At 36.7% G+C, this 18,191-nt stretch overlaps 1 protein-coding gene across 1 annotated transcript in view; it reads left to right on the top strand.

Annotated features, from left to right (window-relative positions):
- The first annotated feature begins 15,080 nt into the window (after nucleotides 1-15,080).
- Nucleotides 15,081-18,191, top strand: part of LOC147391297 (uncharacterized) — an 8,570-nt gene continuing 5,459 nt past the window's right edge. Inside the window, exon 1 of the mRNA XM_086459044.1 lies at nucleotides 15,081-16,234. Coding sequence (XP_086315170.1) covers nucleotides 15,170-16,234 — 1,065 coding nt within the window. The 5' untranslated portion in view covers nucleotides 15,081-15,169. The remainder of the gene's footprint in view (nucleotides 16,235-18,191) is intronic.

The following is an 18,191-nucleotide window of genomic DNA, read 5'->3' as shown; positions in this document are numbered from 1 at the left end:
AACATAGCCATTAGATAATCCATTATGTATGAACTAATTTTACATAAAAGGTAAAAGCCTTATCTCATATGATAGGGAATTCATCATTGAAAAATACTCATATTTGATGTAAAAAGATTTGACATCAAAATAGAAATGGTAACAGTTTCAAATTTTATTATGCTAGATGATATTTTGGAAAGATGCAAGGTTGAGATATATAGAGGTGATACAATGGTAACATTCACTTAAAACTTGACGCTTTAGTATTAAAGGCTTTCATCAACCTATATATACACCAAATAATTTAATAAGTTTCTTCTCATTCTTTTCCTTGTTTTCCCCAAATGATGAACATTCACAATTTCGTTTCAAATTAGACTCCTTCACCTTTTCTCTAGCAACATCAATGTACTTCTCAATTCGGTTATACTGAATGTCAATCAGATACTCTTCTTTAGACTTGCATTTGTAGAAGATGAGTATATCATTTTCCTTCAATTCTTTCTCCTTCACAAATTGATTCCAACCTGCACTAAAAGTAAAGCTCCCACTACCCTTCCAACAACAATATCGAAACTCCCAAACCTTAAATTGACTATCAAAAAATCTTAATTGGATTTCTTTCACATTACTTCCATCTTCAATTCCTTTTGAACTAACTTCAGGAATTTGAGGGAGGTACGTAATAGCAAAATACTTTGGAATTACTAATCTATTAAGATTACCAACGTCGCTTGGTGTTAGTTTTTTGTGAAAAAGTTGTTTACCTTGGAGCATTTGTTTGCTTATTTGTCCCCTTGCTTTATTTACCCCCTTTGACGATCTACACATTATAAAATCTTTGGAGTTAGATAGGTAGGATACATCATTGATTGTGGTAAACACATCTTTGAAGGAGTAGAGATCTTTGAAGTCTGGTTCACTGATGGTGATATTTGTCCAAGGGAGTTTGCGATTGAAATCACCTTTTTCATAGATTTTTGCGCTCCATGGACCATTTTTTTCCCAGAGTATACCTTTCAATTTTGAAGATGAGGCTGGATCTTCATCTGCTTGCTTCTTCAATTGGCATGAGTTATTGTTACTATGTGAAAAAATACCCCCATTGTTGATAGCTTTCTCAAAATTTGCCAGGGCACATACTATGTCCTCTTCTACAAATTTCTTGAAAGCAATACAATGGAAGAGAAAGAAAATAACAGAGAAAACAAAAGCCATTTTTCTCAAGTAGTTCAATACAAGAGGTGAGGCCCATCTTATAGGTACAGAAATGGTAAGGTAATATATATAATAAATGTAGGATAGTTCATGCATTTAAAAACTATCCATTTATATCAAAATGAGTTATTTCAATGAATCAGGCCTTTTAAATAGCTTAGAGATTTTTCAATACATCCCGACTTCAGACTACATCTCAAGGAGCATGACACGTGGTAATCCATAATTGATTTTGTGTTTTCATCAAACTTCGCAAATAAAATCAAAATTTTAAAATTATAAAATCCAGTAACATTGTGAGCATATTACTTTTATGAAGTGAATAATGCATGACTTGGCATATAATTAGATCAATTCACCTTTCTAATAAAATAAAAAATCTTTCAACAAATAACATTTTCAAAAGTGATTTTTTTTTTTAATTATAGAAGTAACTAACAATGTTATCAAACATCAAAACTACACACTTGCCATTTTGAGATAAAATCAATTAAAAACTTTCTCAATTAAACCAATTAGACTCATCTCAACTCCAATTGGAGCCTAGGATCAATCAAATTGAAGATATCATGAGATGAACATCATTATCGAGATGGATTCACTCTCAGGCTTTTCAATTATTTAAAAATTAAAAAAAAGACCTTTTTAAAAAGGCAAAAATTTTACCCAGAATATTGAAATGCCGTGAAAGTGTTTCAAAACACTAACCATGGTTGAATAACTTTGAAAAATTAAAATTTATGTAATTTCAAGTTCATGCTTGAATTTTTTTTTAAAAACTCCATCAAACCCTTTAATTTTTTTAAAATGGTAAAAAACTTGATTTCATCAAACCATTGAATCAACGTTTGTGCACACTATTTTTTTTTGAATCTTGATACAATGGGCTACAGTTCTATGCTTGTTAATTACTTTAATGATGGAAAGTAGTGTTGCTGCATGTAATGAAAGTCCCTGGGCAGTTGGTATGTTAAAATATCTATTGTTTGTTCGAGTCCTAATAAGATACATTGTGTACTAGCATTCAAATAAGGAAAATAAATTGAGAAGTGGGACTCAAATCAAATCCAATAACTTGAATATCAATGTTAAAGACAAGCCATTGAAGCATCTTAGGAAATCAAGTGAGAATCAAAGAACTTTGATCAATCAGATACACAAATATGAAAGATAGTGTTGGTGCATAAGTTGGAAGCCCTCGTGTATTAAATGGTCAAATCTTGATCAATCTTAATGAAGCATCATAACCATCAAATTCCCTATCAATCCAAACATATGACCAATCCACATTTACCCAATCGAATTCATGGAAAATTCAGGTAAGCCGTTAATAGTAGGGGATTTAGGATGCCTAATACCTTTTCTGACTTTCAACTAAGTCACTTACCCACACTCTCCGAATGCAGATTAGACTAGAGTTAATTTTTGTGTAGATCACATATTTTGAATTGAACTATATGTAGTTGACCATTCACGTCTAAACCAACTAATTGGCGGTTACTTTAAACATAATGCAAAATCTAATAACAATAGATCAAGTGGAATTGAAGAGAAGAAACCTATGATGGTGACCACATCTGCTAGCATGTGATTTTTGGACATAGAATCGAGTCCTTGTGATGGGCAGAGCCAGGTGCTCTTATTTTATGATGGTAGGTGTAGATATGTGATTTCGTGATTACGATGACCACATCTACTAAGGTTTGGAGTCGTCACCATTCATATTGTAACATTTTTTGAAAAAATGACATTTTGGCATTTAGTGACTCGCGATGGATAAGGTACTAATCAAACCTTGAGATTCGGGGTAAGCAGCTCGGTTGGAGAAAAGGGAAGGTGTTAGGAACCCTTTTCTCCCTACCATGTGGTGGTAACCTCAACTCAACTCGGTCATTTAGATTAAAAAATATGAAAAATAAAGTGTCACGTGTCGATATCTTGTATCCTTAGTAGGGATTTACTTTCGACTTGATTATAAGATCATTCCATTGAAGAAGATTATCCTTATAGATCCTTATCCTTGGGAATAACACATTTAAAAAAGTGTTGGCGATGACTATGGATCCATTCTTATGAGTTGAGAAGGACCCAAAAATCGGTTGCCTCAAAACGATTTGATGGGTTAGATCGATTTTATTTTTTGAAGGTGGTTACAACCCTTATACTTTCGACCAAATCGAAGTTCGATCTACCGGAGATAAGGGAGGAAAAACATTACATCTTAGGAGTTATCTAAAATAAAAATTAAAGAGAGGTAAAATGGAGTAGTAGAAGAGGGATATGGAGAAGGTAGAGAGAAAGAGGGGGGGTATTCTTTTGACCCACCTTGAAGCTTCAAGATTTTCTTTTCCTTTCTCTCTTTCCTTCTTCTTCTTCTATGTCTTCTTGAGTTGAGTCCTTGATAAGTTATGGGAATGTAACTCTTTTGAGATTAGTGTGAGAGAGTAGTGAAGAGATGAGTAGAGAGTTGATAGTAGATAGTAGAGTGATTTTTTTTATGAGACTTGATAAGATTTTTTAGTGAGAATTGGTAACCATTTTTGGGAAGGGGAGGGGGGTATTTATAGATGTTGAAGGATTATTTTAGGGATATAATGGGGTAAAGTGGGGAAGAGTAGAGAATGACATATGTTTTAAAGGTGGGGGGTATGAAATTAGGAGTTGGGATAAGGATAATTATGTAATAGAGGTAAATGGGTAATGTTTTGATCCAAATGGTTTGGATCTTACCCAAATCATTTGGGTGGAGTGTTTGGTGAGGTGAGATGATGAGTGTTTAAGAGGGTGGTTGATTGATTGAGTGGTGTTTGATTTAAGAGAATGGAGGGTGTAAGAGGGTGGTTGGGAGGGTGTGGGAGATGGTGACATGTGGCAAGATGTGTGGAGGTTAGGAGTTTATATTTAATTGATGGGAGATATTGAGTGTTTGATTTGAGAGGATGGGTGTAGGTTTAGGTTGTAGAGATGGGTTTATAGGAAATGATGATGATAGATTAGGGAGAGGTATGATGATGATATGTTAGGAGATGTGTGGGTTGGAGATGTTTGATTTGAGAGAATAGGGATAAGGAAACTATGAGGATAGGTTAGGGGAGGGTATGGGTTGATGGTTTTTTATTTTAGAGAATGAAGGTTTATAGGGAGTAATGAGGGTAGGTTAGGGGAAGGTGTGGGTTGATGTGATTTTTTAGAGAAAAGGTGATGTGGGTAGTTAATTTTTTAGAGAAAGGTAATGGGGTGGGTGGTTTGACGAGGGAGGTGAGAGGGGGTGATGACATGTGTCACCCTTTTGATGATAAAAAAGTGATTGGTTGATGTGGGTTGTGATTTATGGATTAGGATTGTGGGTTAGATATGAATTGGATATGGGTTTGGGCTTAGGGGCATTGGGCTTAGGTTTTAGGAGAGGTTAAGGGTTTTTTGGATTGGGTTGGGGTCATTTTCGATTGGATTTTTGAAGGTGGGTAGGTTTTAGGTTTTTAGATGACATATGATTGGATTTTAATTTAATGGTAAAGTGAGAAATCGATTTTAGAAAGTTGAGGGTTTGTGGCCTTTGAACGGGCTTGAGGTGTTTTTGATTTAGGAAGTGAGACGGTGAAGGATAGAGGAAGTGATTGGCATCCCAAGTCTCATTTTTTTATTTTATTAAATTTTTTTAGGTTTTTGAAATCATTGATTTGATCAAAAATACCACGTGTTGGCAAATCGGGCCTTTTAGGCCCGTTGGAGAATTTTATTAAAAATCGGATATTTTTGGGTACAAGAGTGGAGCGGTGAAGGATGGGAAGGTGTAAGGTAGTTCAAACCCCTTTGGTGGGTCCCCTAGACCACTAGAAGGTCTTAGGGGCCTCAGTTTGGTCAAAATGTCATTTTTCAATGACTTGGGCCCTTAAGGCCTATTGGCCCATTTATTTGAAAAATCGATATTTTTGGGTCCTTTCGAGTATGGACCCGTTCAAATTGGGGTGTCTATAACTATCCTTCTTTGCACGGAATTACGTGCAAAGAACTACAAAGAATAGACTAAACCCCTATTTGTACTGGACAAAAAACTTTGCTGAAACACGAATTCGAATTATTGGTTAAATTGATGACTTTTGTAGAAAATGGCTACTCAATTACGGGGTCTGACAGAGTTTTGCCTTATTAATTCCTTGATCTTGATGGCGCGGAACTCGTGTGAGATATCGGATTTGATGAAAGTTTGATGCGTTTTGAAATTTGAAAATCTTTGGTCGTGTTTTAACAAATCGGAGTTGAGTGCAACTCGAAAGGATTTTTGAGATTATTTATTTATTTATTTTTATTTTTTTATGTTTTTGATTTTTTTTTTGTGTGCATTTTCTTGATTTTTGAATTTTTTTTTGTATTTTCTCGATTTTTGATTTTTGATAGATGTTAGGTGTGTTTTTGACTTCTTTACTTTTTTTCTTCTACAACCTAAAATCCTTTCTTCATTATCTTCTTTTGTTGATCTTACTTTATTTTTACCATAGGTTAATCCTCCCAATTCATGCATTGTCATTTGTAATGGTGTCTTTGATCTTTTCAACGGTGCAAGCAATATGGTTGTTAACAATTACCACAGATCCAAGAGAGAGTTTTGCTGCTGGGCCACAAGTTAGTCTTCTCAATTCATGCATTGTCCCTTGTAGTTGTGTTTTTGATCCTTTCAATGGTGCAAGCAATATGGTTGTTAACAGTTGTCACAGATCCAAGAGGGAGTTTTGTTGTTGGAGTCGAATCTATCAAGATCTGAAAGCAGGAAGGCTATATAGTCTGAGTCGCCTCCATTTAGAACACATTTATTGCGACAATATCAATAGGTGTATAAGCTGTGAATGAGTCTATTGCATCGGTGCTACTCTTTTGCACTATCAACATACTCTTTCACCCTTCTTGATTCATTATCACACCAATATCTCTAGCTTGCATGTCACTAGTCATAATACTTGTAAGGTGTTCGCACTGTCGATCTAAGGTAGCAACCCATCGCTTTGCTCCAAATCGAAGGTCAGAGTTAACCAATGTTCTATATATACTGTGAACTGCTTTGACATCCACTTATATATGTTCAACCCATATGACCTTGGAGTAACCATTTAGCATTTCTTAGATTAAACAGCCTGATGACCTTCTTTGACATCTCAATATCGGGCTAGGACGCATATGATCCAAGGAAACATCGACCAACACCCAAATCCCCTCGGCATGTTGTTTACAATACCTTACAAAGAAACTCTCTCGAGTCGGAACCAGAAGTAAAGGGACTTGAAATTCTGTTGTCATCACTTGAAGGGCTCCATTGTAGTTTCCTACTACGCTTAGTGAGTCGTGATGCTTCGGACGTTGAGGTGGTAATGATGGTACCCCTTTTTTTTAATGTAATGTGAAGCTTTTGAAATAAAAGGAAAATAGGTTTTTTACTTACCTGGCCTCAGGTGTATCTAATGCTTTGAAAACTTGAAGTTTTAATAAGTCCTAGATTTTTCATCATCGGCCAAAATAATAGTTTTTCTTTTTGAAATTTTATGAAATGTCTTTATCAAATGAGTACGATAAATTCAGAGTTTGTAAAATCTTTGGTTGTAACGATCTTAGTGTTTTGCCAACCGTAGAGGATAGAAACTTCAATTGCTCTTTTGATTCCTTAAGAGTCATCCCTAGTGCCCTGGTATTGGAAGACTATTATCTGCTTGGACCATAGGTTTTTGGAAAAGATTTTTGCCATTCATAGTTTATCCTTTTGCGGGCCAGGAGTTTATTTTATTTTTTTATTTTTTGTTTTTTTGTTTTTTGTTTTGTTTTGTTTTTTTTTTTGGTTAACTTTTATTGCCCCTGGTGCCAGTTATAGTTTTTACCAGACCCGATTTCCACATTTTTGCACATCGGCGTCCTTCTTGGGATTTTCATCGTGCCAGTGGCTTTGATCTTTCCATAGTCTGGTTCTTTTACTCATAGTGCCCTTTCAGGTTTTCACTATGTCCTTTCAGACTATGCTTGTATTTTTTTGATTTTTCATTACAATTCTGCTCGGAGTCTCTGTATCTTTGTGGCTTGGTGACCCAAGTTGAGCTACGAGATCGGTGACTCTACTCTTGTAGTGGCACTCTTTCTTGAGTAACAGATCTAGATTCCCCTCACGAGTTTGCTAACGACTATCCGTGGTTCGGCAACTCAAGTTGAGCCAAGAGATCGGCTACTCTACACTTCGAGTATTTTTTTTTCGAATATCCAACCTGGATTCTCCTCTCGAGTCTTCCAACAACTAACAAGACTTTGAGGTCCAGACCAAGTCGCGAGATCATTGGTGTTGTCATTGTCATTGTGTTGCCCTCGAACATTCCCTGATCAGAAATGACTTTTAGTGGGACGAAACGTTGGCTTAGGCTTATGGTAGTGGAAGGATACAAAAAAGTTAAGGTCTGGGTCTTAGTTTATCTAAAGTGGGCTAGACATGGGGTTGTCTATTTTTGTTTCGAAAAGGTGATTTATGTCTCCTCCTAGCGTCTTTCGAACTTGTTAAGGCTGGAGATTTAGGTTGAGTTCAGATCAAATGTCTGAGTTTTTGATTTTTTCAATTTTTTTTGTATTTTTAGTCGTTCACAGTTTATCCTCATGCGGGCTAGGAGTAATTTGATGCTTTCTTTTTGATTTTCTGATTTTCTCTTTGATTTTTTTTTATTTTTTTTTTGTAATCGTTGACTTACCCCAGTCTTAGGTTAAGAAATGAATGTGATGATTCAAAAGGGTTAACTAGGGTCGATAGTTAGTTTAGGATAGCAAAGATGGCCTTTCGTCATTTCAGGATCAGTTTTCAGGCATAGTATTTTTTGATAGTGTCAGCATTGATCGGTTGGAGGAAGTCTTATCCATCCATTTTTGTAAGGATCAGAGCTCCTCCCGTCATCACCTTTTGCACAATAAAGGGTCCTTCATAGTTTGGTCAAAACTTTCTCTTAGCATCTTCTTGGATTGGCAGAATCTTTTTCAAAACAAGGTCTCCTGGTGAGAAATCTCTAGGTTTGACTTTCTTATTGTAAGCACGAGCTATTCGTCATTGATAGATCTGTCCATGGCAAATCCATTCAGCTTCATCTAACTGTGTTTCTTTTAAGATTCGAAGGGAAGGAATCTCAACCTCTACGAGTAAGACTGCTTCCGTTTCATAGACCAATGAATACGGAGTTGCCCAAGTCGAAGTTCTGAACGAGGTTCGATAAGCGTGAAGTGCAAAAGGCAACATGTCATGCCAGTCTTTGTACATAACTGCCATCTTCTCGATAATTTTTTTGATATTCTTGTTGGCTGCTTCGATTGCTCCATTCATCTTAGGTCTGTAGGGTACAGAGTTGTGATGAGTGACCTGGAAGTCTTCGCACATCTTGACCATATCCTTATTCTTGAAGTTCTTGGCATTATCAGTCACCAATCTGTTGGGAAGCCCATATCTGGAAATAATGTTGTTCTTAACAAACTTCAAGATGTTGCTTTTGGTGACATTGGCATAAGAAGCCGCTTCTACCCATTTGGTGAAATAGTCGATAGCCACTAGAAAGATGTAATGCATACTCTCTCTCATCTCCGTAGGTTGGACTAAGGTTCAATCGAAAGGGTGGGGGTTGAAGCCTTATTTTCCCTTTTTATATCATGCATCATATTGTACACAATGCACACATTCATATATGCATAGCAATGATGAAGAAATATATCACCCTCCTGATGGGGTGGAACACTAAGTTTCTAGCCATGCATACATGCATTAAGTAAACTCCATTATGGAGTCTAGCATGTATTTTCTTAATTTTTTATATAAAAAAATGGCCAAGCAAGGTAAACACCTATGGTAGAGAGGATGGGGTGTCTAATACCTTCCCATCCTCTAATCAGACCTCTTTACCTAGATCTTAGGTAGATCTTGCCTTTTCCAACAAATGAGAATCACTGCAATCTCACAAATCAATTTGAAAAAATGATTTTAAGTGCCCATTCATACCCATTTCCAAAAAAGAATGGTGGTGACTCCAAACAATATAGCAATGAGGTTTCACGATGAACTTCTCATGTCTACAACTTGGTGACTCCACTGGGGAATTAGTAGATCCAAACCGAACCTTCTTGACATTTTTTTATCTCTAAAAAAAGGTATTCAACTTTCTTTCTTAGTTTATTTTTGTTTGTAACATATTTGTGGATTGATGGATTTCATGATCTTTATGATTTTTTCTTTATGAGAGTGCATATAATATTTATTTATTTTGTTTTGATTCAAAGTTGTAAGGGTTGATACACATTTGTAAATTCACTTGTGCACATTCACTTCACAGCTCATTGCACGAACCACTTTATCCTATTTTAGAATCTAACCCTAGATTCCGATACTCTCAAGTCCTGTAGATCATTCATTTAGGAAGGCGAAGAGGAGAACATCCACCTCAATCACCAACCTAAGAAGTATACATTTCAATATGCATGGAGGTTTAAAGATTAAGTAACCTCAAACTACCTATGGTCGCATACATCAATACGACTAGAGGCATAGGACACAAATGTTTCAAGATGTATCAACCCTTGGGTGTCTTATACGTTTTTTTATTAGCCCTTGAAGGCAAAGTTGTAGTGTCCAAAGAAGCAAAGTTGCATAGATTTAGGCTTTTTTTTTTTTTCGTACATGTTCCCCTTAGTAAATTGGTAAATCTACTTTTTCTTTATGTTTTGCATCATCTTAAAATATATGTTATTGTCCATATTTAAAGCACGGACTATATAAAAAAACCCTGGTCCGTGCATTAAATACGAACTTAAAAAAAGGAAAATGTTTTTGCTCATTTAGTCCCTTACATCAGTCTTGACAACTTTTCTCTTGTATTTTATTTTTTGTTTTGAATTTTAAGGCCTAAAATGATTAAATGAACCACTTTTATCGTTAAGTTTAGGACCAACCACTCGCCATCTTTTGTTTGATCCAAATGGAGTTTGCCTACTCTCTACAGATCAAAATTGATCCCAACCCAACGTGGCACACTATTGACCTCGATCACAATCAAACTCACCATCATTCATCATCGAGGATCAACTCAAATCGGGTCCATGACCTGTATCTAACTCAAAATGGGTCCACGACCCGAATTCAACTCAAAATGGGTCCACGACCCATATCCAATCCAAACCGGGTCCATGACCCATATTTATTTTGAATTGTGTTCATGGCCCATATTCAATCCAAACTAGGTCCGCGACTCATATCCATTTTGAATTGGATCCACAATCCATATTCAATCCAAACCAGGTCTACGACCCGTATCCATTTTGAATTGGGTCCACGACCCATATCCAATCCAAACTGGGTCTACGACTCGTATCCATTTCAAATTGGGTCCACGACCCGTATCCAATCCGAATTGGGTCTACGATTCATATCTATTTTAAACTGGGTCCACGACTCATATCCAATCCAAATTAGGTCAACGATTTAATCCAACCTAAATCGGGTCCATGATCCCTATTCAACAAAAATCAGGTTCATGATCCACATTTCACCCAAATCGGGCCCATCATCAAATTTCAACCCGAACCATGATCCATATGTGATCCATCAAGATCAACAATCGGTTGATTAATCCAAATAAATCCAATCATTTTCCAACAAATTAGATTTGAAAAAAAAATTTTAATTAAAAAATTTAAAAAAAAATAATTTTAAAGCACCAATTGCAATTTTTGATCAAAGTCAATCTTGTCTTGTTAATACGAAGGGAATAGACTATGTCTATTCAAGGAAATGAGGTGACTTAAGAATGCTCTTGCTAAGGCATTGTGCTACACATCTTCCTTGGGGATCTGATTAGCCAGTCTTGATTGCAAATAACTGAATTAGGGGCTAACAAAAAGATTTTTCTAACTCAATTCATTTGTAGTAATCTGTTTTTACAAAATATTTTGATACCCAGCTCCACGCAGACAAACCTCCGACTTCATGCTGATAAATCTAACACTTCATGCCAATAAATCTATAGCTTCGTGCTAATCAATCCCTAGCTCTGTGTTGACAAACCTCTAACTCCATGTTAACAAACCTCTGGTTCCGTGTCGATAAACCTCCAATTATGTGTTAACAAACCTTTGACTTCATGCTGATAAACCTCCAACTCCGTGTTGACAAACCTTCAGTGCCATGTTGACAAATACCCAACTCTATGCTAACAAACCTTCAACTCCGTGTTGATAAATACCCAGCTCTATGCTAACAAACTTCAACTTTGTGCTGACAAACCTCAGCTTTGTGTTGACAAAGCTTCACCTCCAAGATGACAAATACCCAGCTTCATGCTAACAAACCTTCAACTTCGTGCTGACAAATACCCAGTTTCATACTGACAAACCTTCGGTTCCGTGCTGATGAACCTCCAGTTCTGTACTGACAAAAATCCAATTACAAATTCAATATCAAATCCAATCTAGTTTCTTAATTCAACTTTATCAATTAATCTAATTTGATCTAATAAATCATCAAACATCCTCATTTTGTAAATAATATAGTAACGCTCAACCTTTTATCTGCAAGTTGCCAAATGACCCAGAAAGAAGAACTTGCCACCTGACAATTCTCCATATTTTCGATGCTCACGACCAACCATGAGCACTTTAGAGAAACCTCAACAGTTTGTGACATAAGTAATAACAAAGCTTACCTTGAAGCAAGATATAGTGGTAAAGGCATTAGAAAAAACATGATAAGATTCTGGATCTGTTAATGGCAAATTCGAGCATCATTCAGGTTATTCAACATCAAGCCTCAGACTCAAATCAGCCCTTGTCGGAACAACCAAAACAACAATCGCAACTAGCATATAATACCCTACCACCCATGGCTCCCACCAATCAAGGACCACCAATTCACATTCATTGCAATCCATAACAACAAGATGTCATTCAAGAGGAAGAATACGAATTTAAAACAGTCGAGGTGAGAAGCACTATAGAAAAAAAAACTAGCCAACAAGCTAAAAATAGTCGAGAAAGAAATCAAAAGAATGAAAGGGAAAGATTCCACTTATGAAATGAAGTTCATAGATCTTCGCCTACACCAGAATACACTACTATCGCCAGAGTTCAAGTGTCCGAATTTTGAAAATTATAACAACATCGGATGCCCTCTGTCCCACCTGAAACTCTACTATGGATCCATGTATTAGTTTGGGGACAACGACAAGTTGTTGATCTAACTCTTTCAAAGATGTTTAATGGGGGTAGTCCTCTCATGCTTTTCTCAATTGGACCATTCTCGAATTAAGAGTTGGCAGGATATGGCGTAGGATATGGCTACAATCTTTTCGGAGGAGTACAGATTCAATACCGACATGGAATTAGACATGAATGACATGGAAAAAATCATTCAGAAGCCAAAGGAAAGTGTGAAGGAGTATGCCCAAAGGTGGTGGGAATCGGCCTCTAAAGTAAAGCCACCAATGACGGAACAGGAGATTAACACCATATTCATCTCAACTTTGGGCCACTCGTTCTACATGCGTCTGGTGGGTCATACAATTGCAAACTTCTCATTATTGGTCAAAACGGTGGATTTAGTTGAGGAGGCATCCGATTGGGTCTGATCTACTACCTATCCAGTCTAGGGGCACCAACAAGGAGGACCACCCAATAAAAACAGGTAGTCTTGAACAAGAAAAAGGATGAAGCACAAGTTAACAATGTATAACTTGTTCGACTTTTGTTCATCTCAGCACCAAACCAGAGGCTACCAACACCTCAGGTCTCCTTCAAGGTTAACCCACCTCAAGTTGCACCTATTCTACAAGAATTTCAGTTTGGTCAAAATCCCATGTTTGGTCAAAACCCGGAATTATCAAACCCAGCAGCGCAAACCCAACAGAGTCCCTTGTTTCTTCACCCACCTGTCTATGACTCTATCAGAACTATTCCCAACACTACTCGTGGATGAATATCTCACCAAAATATAGCTAAACCCAGAGGTGATAAAGGGACCAGGGTACCAATCAATTTTGTGAGTTTCATATGGATGCATCGGGGTATGCCACCAACTAATGCTGGCAACTTAAAAATCAAGATCAAAATCTAATAAAAAAGAAAATATTCATCCTGGATGGTCCAACAGCCCAAGCGCTTCAACAGAATATCAATCAGAACTCATTAATAAAACACAACGGGAGAGGTAATGGGGCCACAGTAAATGCTATAAAAAGGGATGAACCAAGCTTTCACCTTTCAATTCTGATAACACCTGTAATACCCCAGGTTTCAACTCATATCTCGAGAAAATTAAATGGTGAGATTTGAAGGAAAATATCGAATGAGAGACTTAGAGTAAAATACTCAAATATTGCTATGATTAATTTCGAGGAAAACCGACTTTGCCATTAGATTCAAAAGAATCGAAATATATACATTAGCCTGTAAGCAAATTCGAATTCAAGTTCGGAGGAAAAAGTTATAAAAACCTCTAATTTCGCGTTAAGTGGGACCCAAACAGTGAAATTTTGTTAACGCGAGAATCAGAAAAATTCGATAAGACCGTTAGATCCGCAACGAAAAATTATTTGAAATAGAATACTCATTTGTCATTTTTCGAGTTCGAATGGTCAAGATTTCGTCGAAAATAAAAATAAGTAGAAAATATCAAAATACTCTTAGCCTTCTTATAAAAGAAAGCTTACTTTCTTTTATTTCATTTCACTTCTTTACTCTTCTCTAAAGAACTCAACTCAGCCATTTTCTAAACCTAGGGTTTGAACCCATTCCTATCAAGATTTATCCTAATCAAGTTCGAGTTGAACTTCGACGAGGAAGGCAAAGTCGTCGGCGTTGTCAAGCTCCACGTGCTCACCCCATCCAACCTCTATTTCCTTTTCTTTCTCTTGGTCTCCCACAAAAATCAACAAGTGGGTTTATAATCACTTGAAATCTCATCCAAATCGTAGGAGAGTCGTTGTTGGTCATTAGAAAGGAGAAGAACACCTTCAAAGAGGGTTTCACGATCAACCACACTGTTGGCACCCGAGTTCAACCACTTTCGAAACTTCGAGCCGCCAAACATTGATCCTTAGTGTTGATTCATCACCATTAACAACCACAAACCAAGTAAGGGACTTTCAATTCTTGTTAATAACTGTAGATTTGGAAATGTGCATTTAGGTTGTTTTAACAAAACTTATTGTTTGTTTTAAATCGTAGGAATATTTGTTTGAATTGAAACTCATGCTAGAAATGAAGATTTGATGTATTTTATCTATGTTTGAAGTATTGAATTCGTGGGTGGGTTGAAGGGTTTGAAGAACGAAACAAAGATCCAAAGAATGGATAGAAAAATCCAAAATTCGCTAGAAAGTTCAGTGCTGTCGGCAGGACCATCGGTCCCACCGACACCCACCGATGACCATTCTGTTGGTTCCACCGACAGAATGAAGCTTCTGCCTCCGATAAGTATCTTCTGTCAATAGGAACTGTCGGTTCCACCGACAGAACAAACTTCTTCCGCTGACAATATCTTTCTGAGTCAGAAACAGACTCTGACTCTTGGGTTGCCCTCCTCATTGCCTCTTTAATTTTTTACTTTCCATTTACTTTAAGTTTTTTTTATTTATAAATACAATCGAATAAATATCAAATGGATTTTCTACTTATTTTACATGCTCGATGAAACACACCCTGAAACAAAAAATTACTCTTTTGACAATTAAATGATGAAATTTATTTTCAAAATCACATTTTAACGAAATCCATATTTACTTCCTTTAAAACAAATTTCCACCAATCATACGGTACGAAGTTTCAATATTCAACCTGACTCCCAAAACAAGGGGTAAATCCGTCACAAAATATGTATAAAATAGATGCAAGTCTCTCTTCTTTCAATGCCCTTCACAGTTCACACCCACCACCAAAGTACAATGCTTTAGTGTTCTCAGCAGAGGAATACAGTAAGATATCAATGGGCATCATCTTCCTCATCTCAATCATTTTCTTCTCCGTTACTTCTTCCGTTAACTCCTGCCCCCCGTCAGATCGGGTAGCACTCCTTGCTTTCAAATCTTCTCTCAAAGAACCCTACTTGGGCATCTTCAACTCATGGACGGGCAACGACTGCTGCCTTAACTGGTACGGCGTCAACTGCGATCCTTCAACTCAATGTGTCGCCGATATCAACCTACGAGGCGAGTCAGAAGATCCGATTTTCGAAAAATCTCACCGAACCGGTTACATGACTGGCACGATCTCTCCAGAGATCTGTAAACTCGATCGCCTCGCAAACCTAATAATCGCCGATTGGAAAGGAATCTCTGGAGAGATTCCCTCCTGCATTACTTCTCTTTCTTACTTACGGATTCTCGATCTCATTGGAAACAGAATCTCCGGCCAATTGCCTAAAGATATCGGAAAACTTCAACATCTCGCTGTCTTGAACGTCGCCGATAACCTAATTTCTGGTCAGATTCCACCATCGATCGTTAACATGGTTGAATTAATGCATCTTGATATCAGGAACAACAGAATCTCTGGTCCGATTCCTAATGATTTCGGTAAGTTGAAAATGCTGAGCAGAGCTCTACTGAGTCGGAATCAGTTGTCTGGACCAATTCCAAACTCGTTATCCGAAATTTACCGACTCGCTGATCTGGATCTTTCGGTTAACCAAATTTTGGGTCAGATTTCGTCTTCAATCGGGAAAATGCCGGTATTATCTACGCTGAATCTTGATATCAACCAGATCACGGATCAGATTCTGACGAGTTTGCTGAGTGGATCGGGTTTGAGCATTGTGAATCTGAGTCGAAACGCGATTGAAGGATTCATACCAGACGTTTTCGGATCGAAATCGTATTTTACAGCGTTGGATTTAAGTTACAATAAGTTAAGAGGACCGATACAGAAATCGGTAGCGAGTGCGTCATATTTCGATCACCTGGATTTGAGTAACAATCATCTGTGCGGTAAGATCCCCGCAGGATCTCCGTTTGATCATCTTGAAGCTTCGTCTTTCGGAACAATGGGAATGGTTTCAAGATCCGAATCTCAAAGGATCAAAATCCAAATTTTGGTTTCAAGAACAAAATGTAGATTTTGACGTTTTCGACAAATTTTCAAAATGTAATAACTTTCGCATTACTTTGAATTAGATTACAAAAACTATATGGTGTCGAATCTCGTGATCGAGGCTTTTATTTTCAAAAACCCATTTTCAATTTCGAGAACTTAAAAAATTTGAGTTTTTGATACTTAGCCAAATTTTCACAAGTTTTCCTTCGTTTTGAATAAACCTTGATGTTTTTTGATAGAAAGACCAAAAATGGCTTTGAAAGATTGAAAATGAATGGTTTGATTTGAAAAGACGAAAAGTGAGAATGTCGAGAGAATGAAAAAGGGGATGAACAGTAAAATGCCAGAATCACACCCGAGAGGTGATGTCTGCATTTTACATTGTATGTTGTGTGTAGGTTGGTGAAAGGATATCGAGGTTATTAATGAAAGGATTGCATGTTTATTTACGATTATGTTAGCGCGTGTGTTGAGTACTGTTATTTATTTTTAGGTCGGGTGGCCACAGTTTCCTGGTAGGAACTGGATATCCATTCTCAACCCTGTTCTATTAATTTCTCTTTTGTTTTAAATGAAAATCATATATATATATATATACGTATCTATTTTGTGAGTTATTAAAATTTTTGTGAATGCCTGAAGGGATAGTGCATCACATCATCCGGAAGGGTGCACTATCCTGGGATGTACGGTAGGGACCACCAAGCTCATACGTGGTATGAGACTCGTATGAGAGTGGAGTCACAACTGGAATCCGGGTCCATTCCTTTCTTATTTTTACCAGTGAACGTGTGTTCTAAAGGTGGTCGTATACTAGTGGAGTGTTATTTTGGGAATCACATGCACTCCTAATAGGCATAGACGAAGATGATTAGTTAGTGATCACTAACAATCTAGTAGTAGTCAAACGTTCTGACACATCGAAAATAGACCCATTGCGTAAGGTCACGTCAAACGGCCAGCCTGAGTGAAATCGCTTCGACCTTTCTTAACTAAATCATGGATAGGGGTCCGATTTATTAAATGGGGGATTTTGAAATGTGGGAGTCGCCACCTAGTTTAGGTCTAGGAACCAAAATTAACTCCAAATGGATATGGGTTGATCCACGGATCAGAGAGATGAGTAAGGGGTCAGATAACGGGTTTCGGAAGGTGTTAGGCACCGAACCCGTCCGATCAAGATGATCGGTCTCTACTACGATCCAAAATCATCCTATGATCAACACACAAAAACTACGGTCAAGGTTGCAGTCCAATCATCATCATCAATTTATGTTGGGTTTGCTAAACAAATCTTATGGCTAAAATTATCCCAATTATTACATGATCATTTTTTAAATTCCACAAAATATAGAAGGGTTTGAAAAAGCCTTGATTAGCTTCATGATCTAAAATCAATTAAGAAATTCCACCTGCAAGTACTTTCCAAACTGTCCAAAATAGAAACTATTAAATTGAAACTCCTGAAGTTTCCAAATCAGGAATCTGAAATTTTCCAAATTAGAAATTTAAAAATATTCGCTGAACTCCCAAATTAGAAATTTCAAAAGATACATTTTCCAAAAATAAAAAGTTCCAAAAATGTAAGTTTCTAAATTTGAACCTTCTAAATATAAGAATGCAAAATCTTTTAAATTGAAAAATTATTAAGATATGAAATTTCTAAATTAGAAATCTATGAACGTACAATCTCCCAGAATAGAAAAAATTATGCAATCTCATGTTAGAAAGTTTCCAAATATGAGTCTTCCAATGATTCACCAATAATTTTCTAAAAGAATAATTATATGAAAATGAAGTCCCAAATTAAAAGATTATGGATTTGTCAGGAATCAATAAATTGGAAATTGACAACTATTATTGCATAAAATTTCCAAGTTAGAAAGAAAAATCCACAAGAAAATTTTCATATTCAT

Source organism: Akebia trifoliata, chromosome 11 (assembly GCF_017979445.1).
Source record: "Akebia trifoliata isolate Shusen 1 chromosome 11, ASM1797944v1, whole genome shotgun sequence".
In the NCBI taxonomy this organism is placed as follows: domain Eukaryota; kingdom Viridiplantae; phylum Streptophyta; class Magnoliopsida; order Ranunculales; family Lardizabalaceae; genus Akebia; species Akebia trifoliata.
The sequence above is the reverse complement of the archived record's forward strand: the minus strand, read 5'-3'. Positions and strand labels throughout refer to the sequence as shown.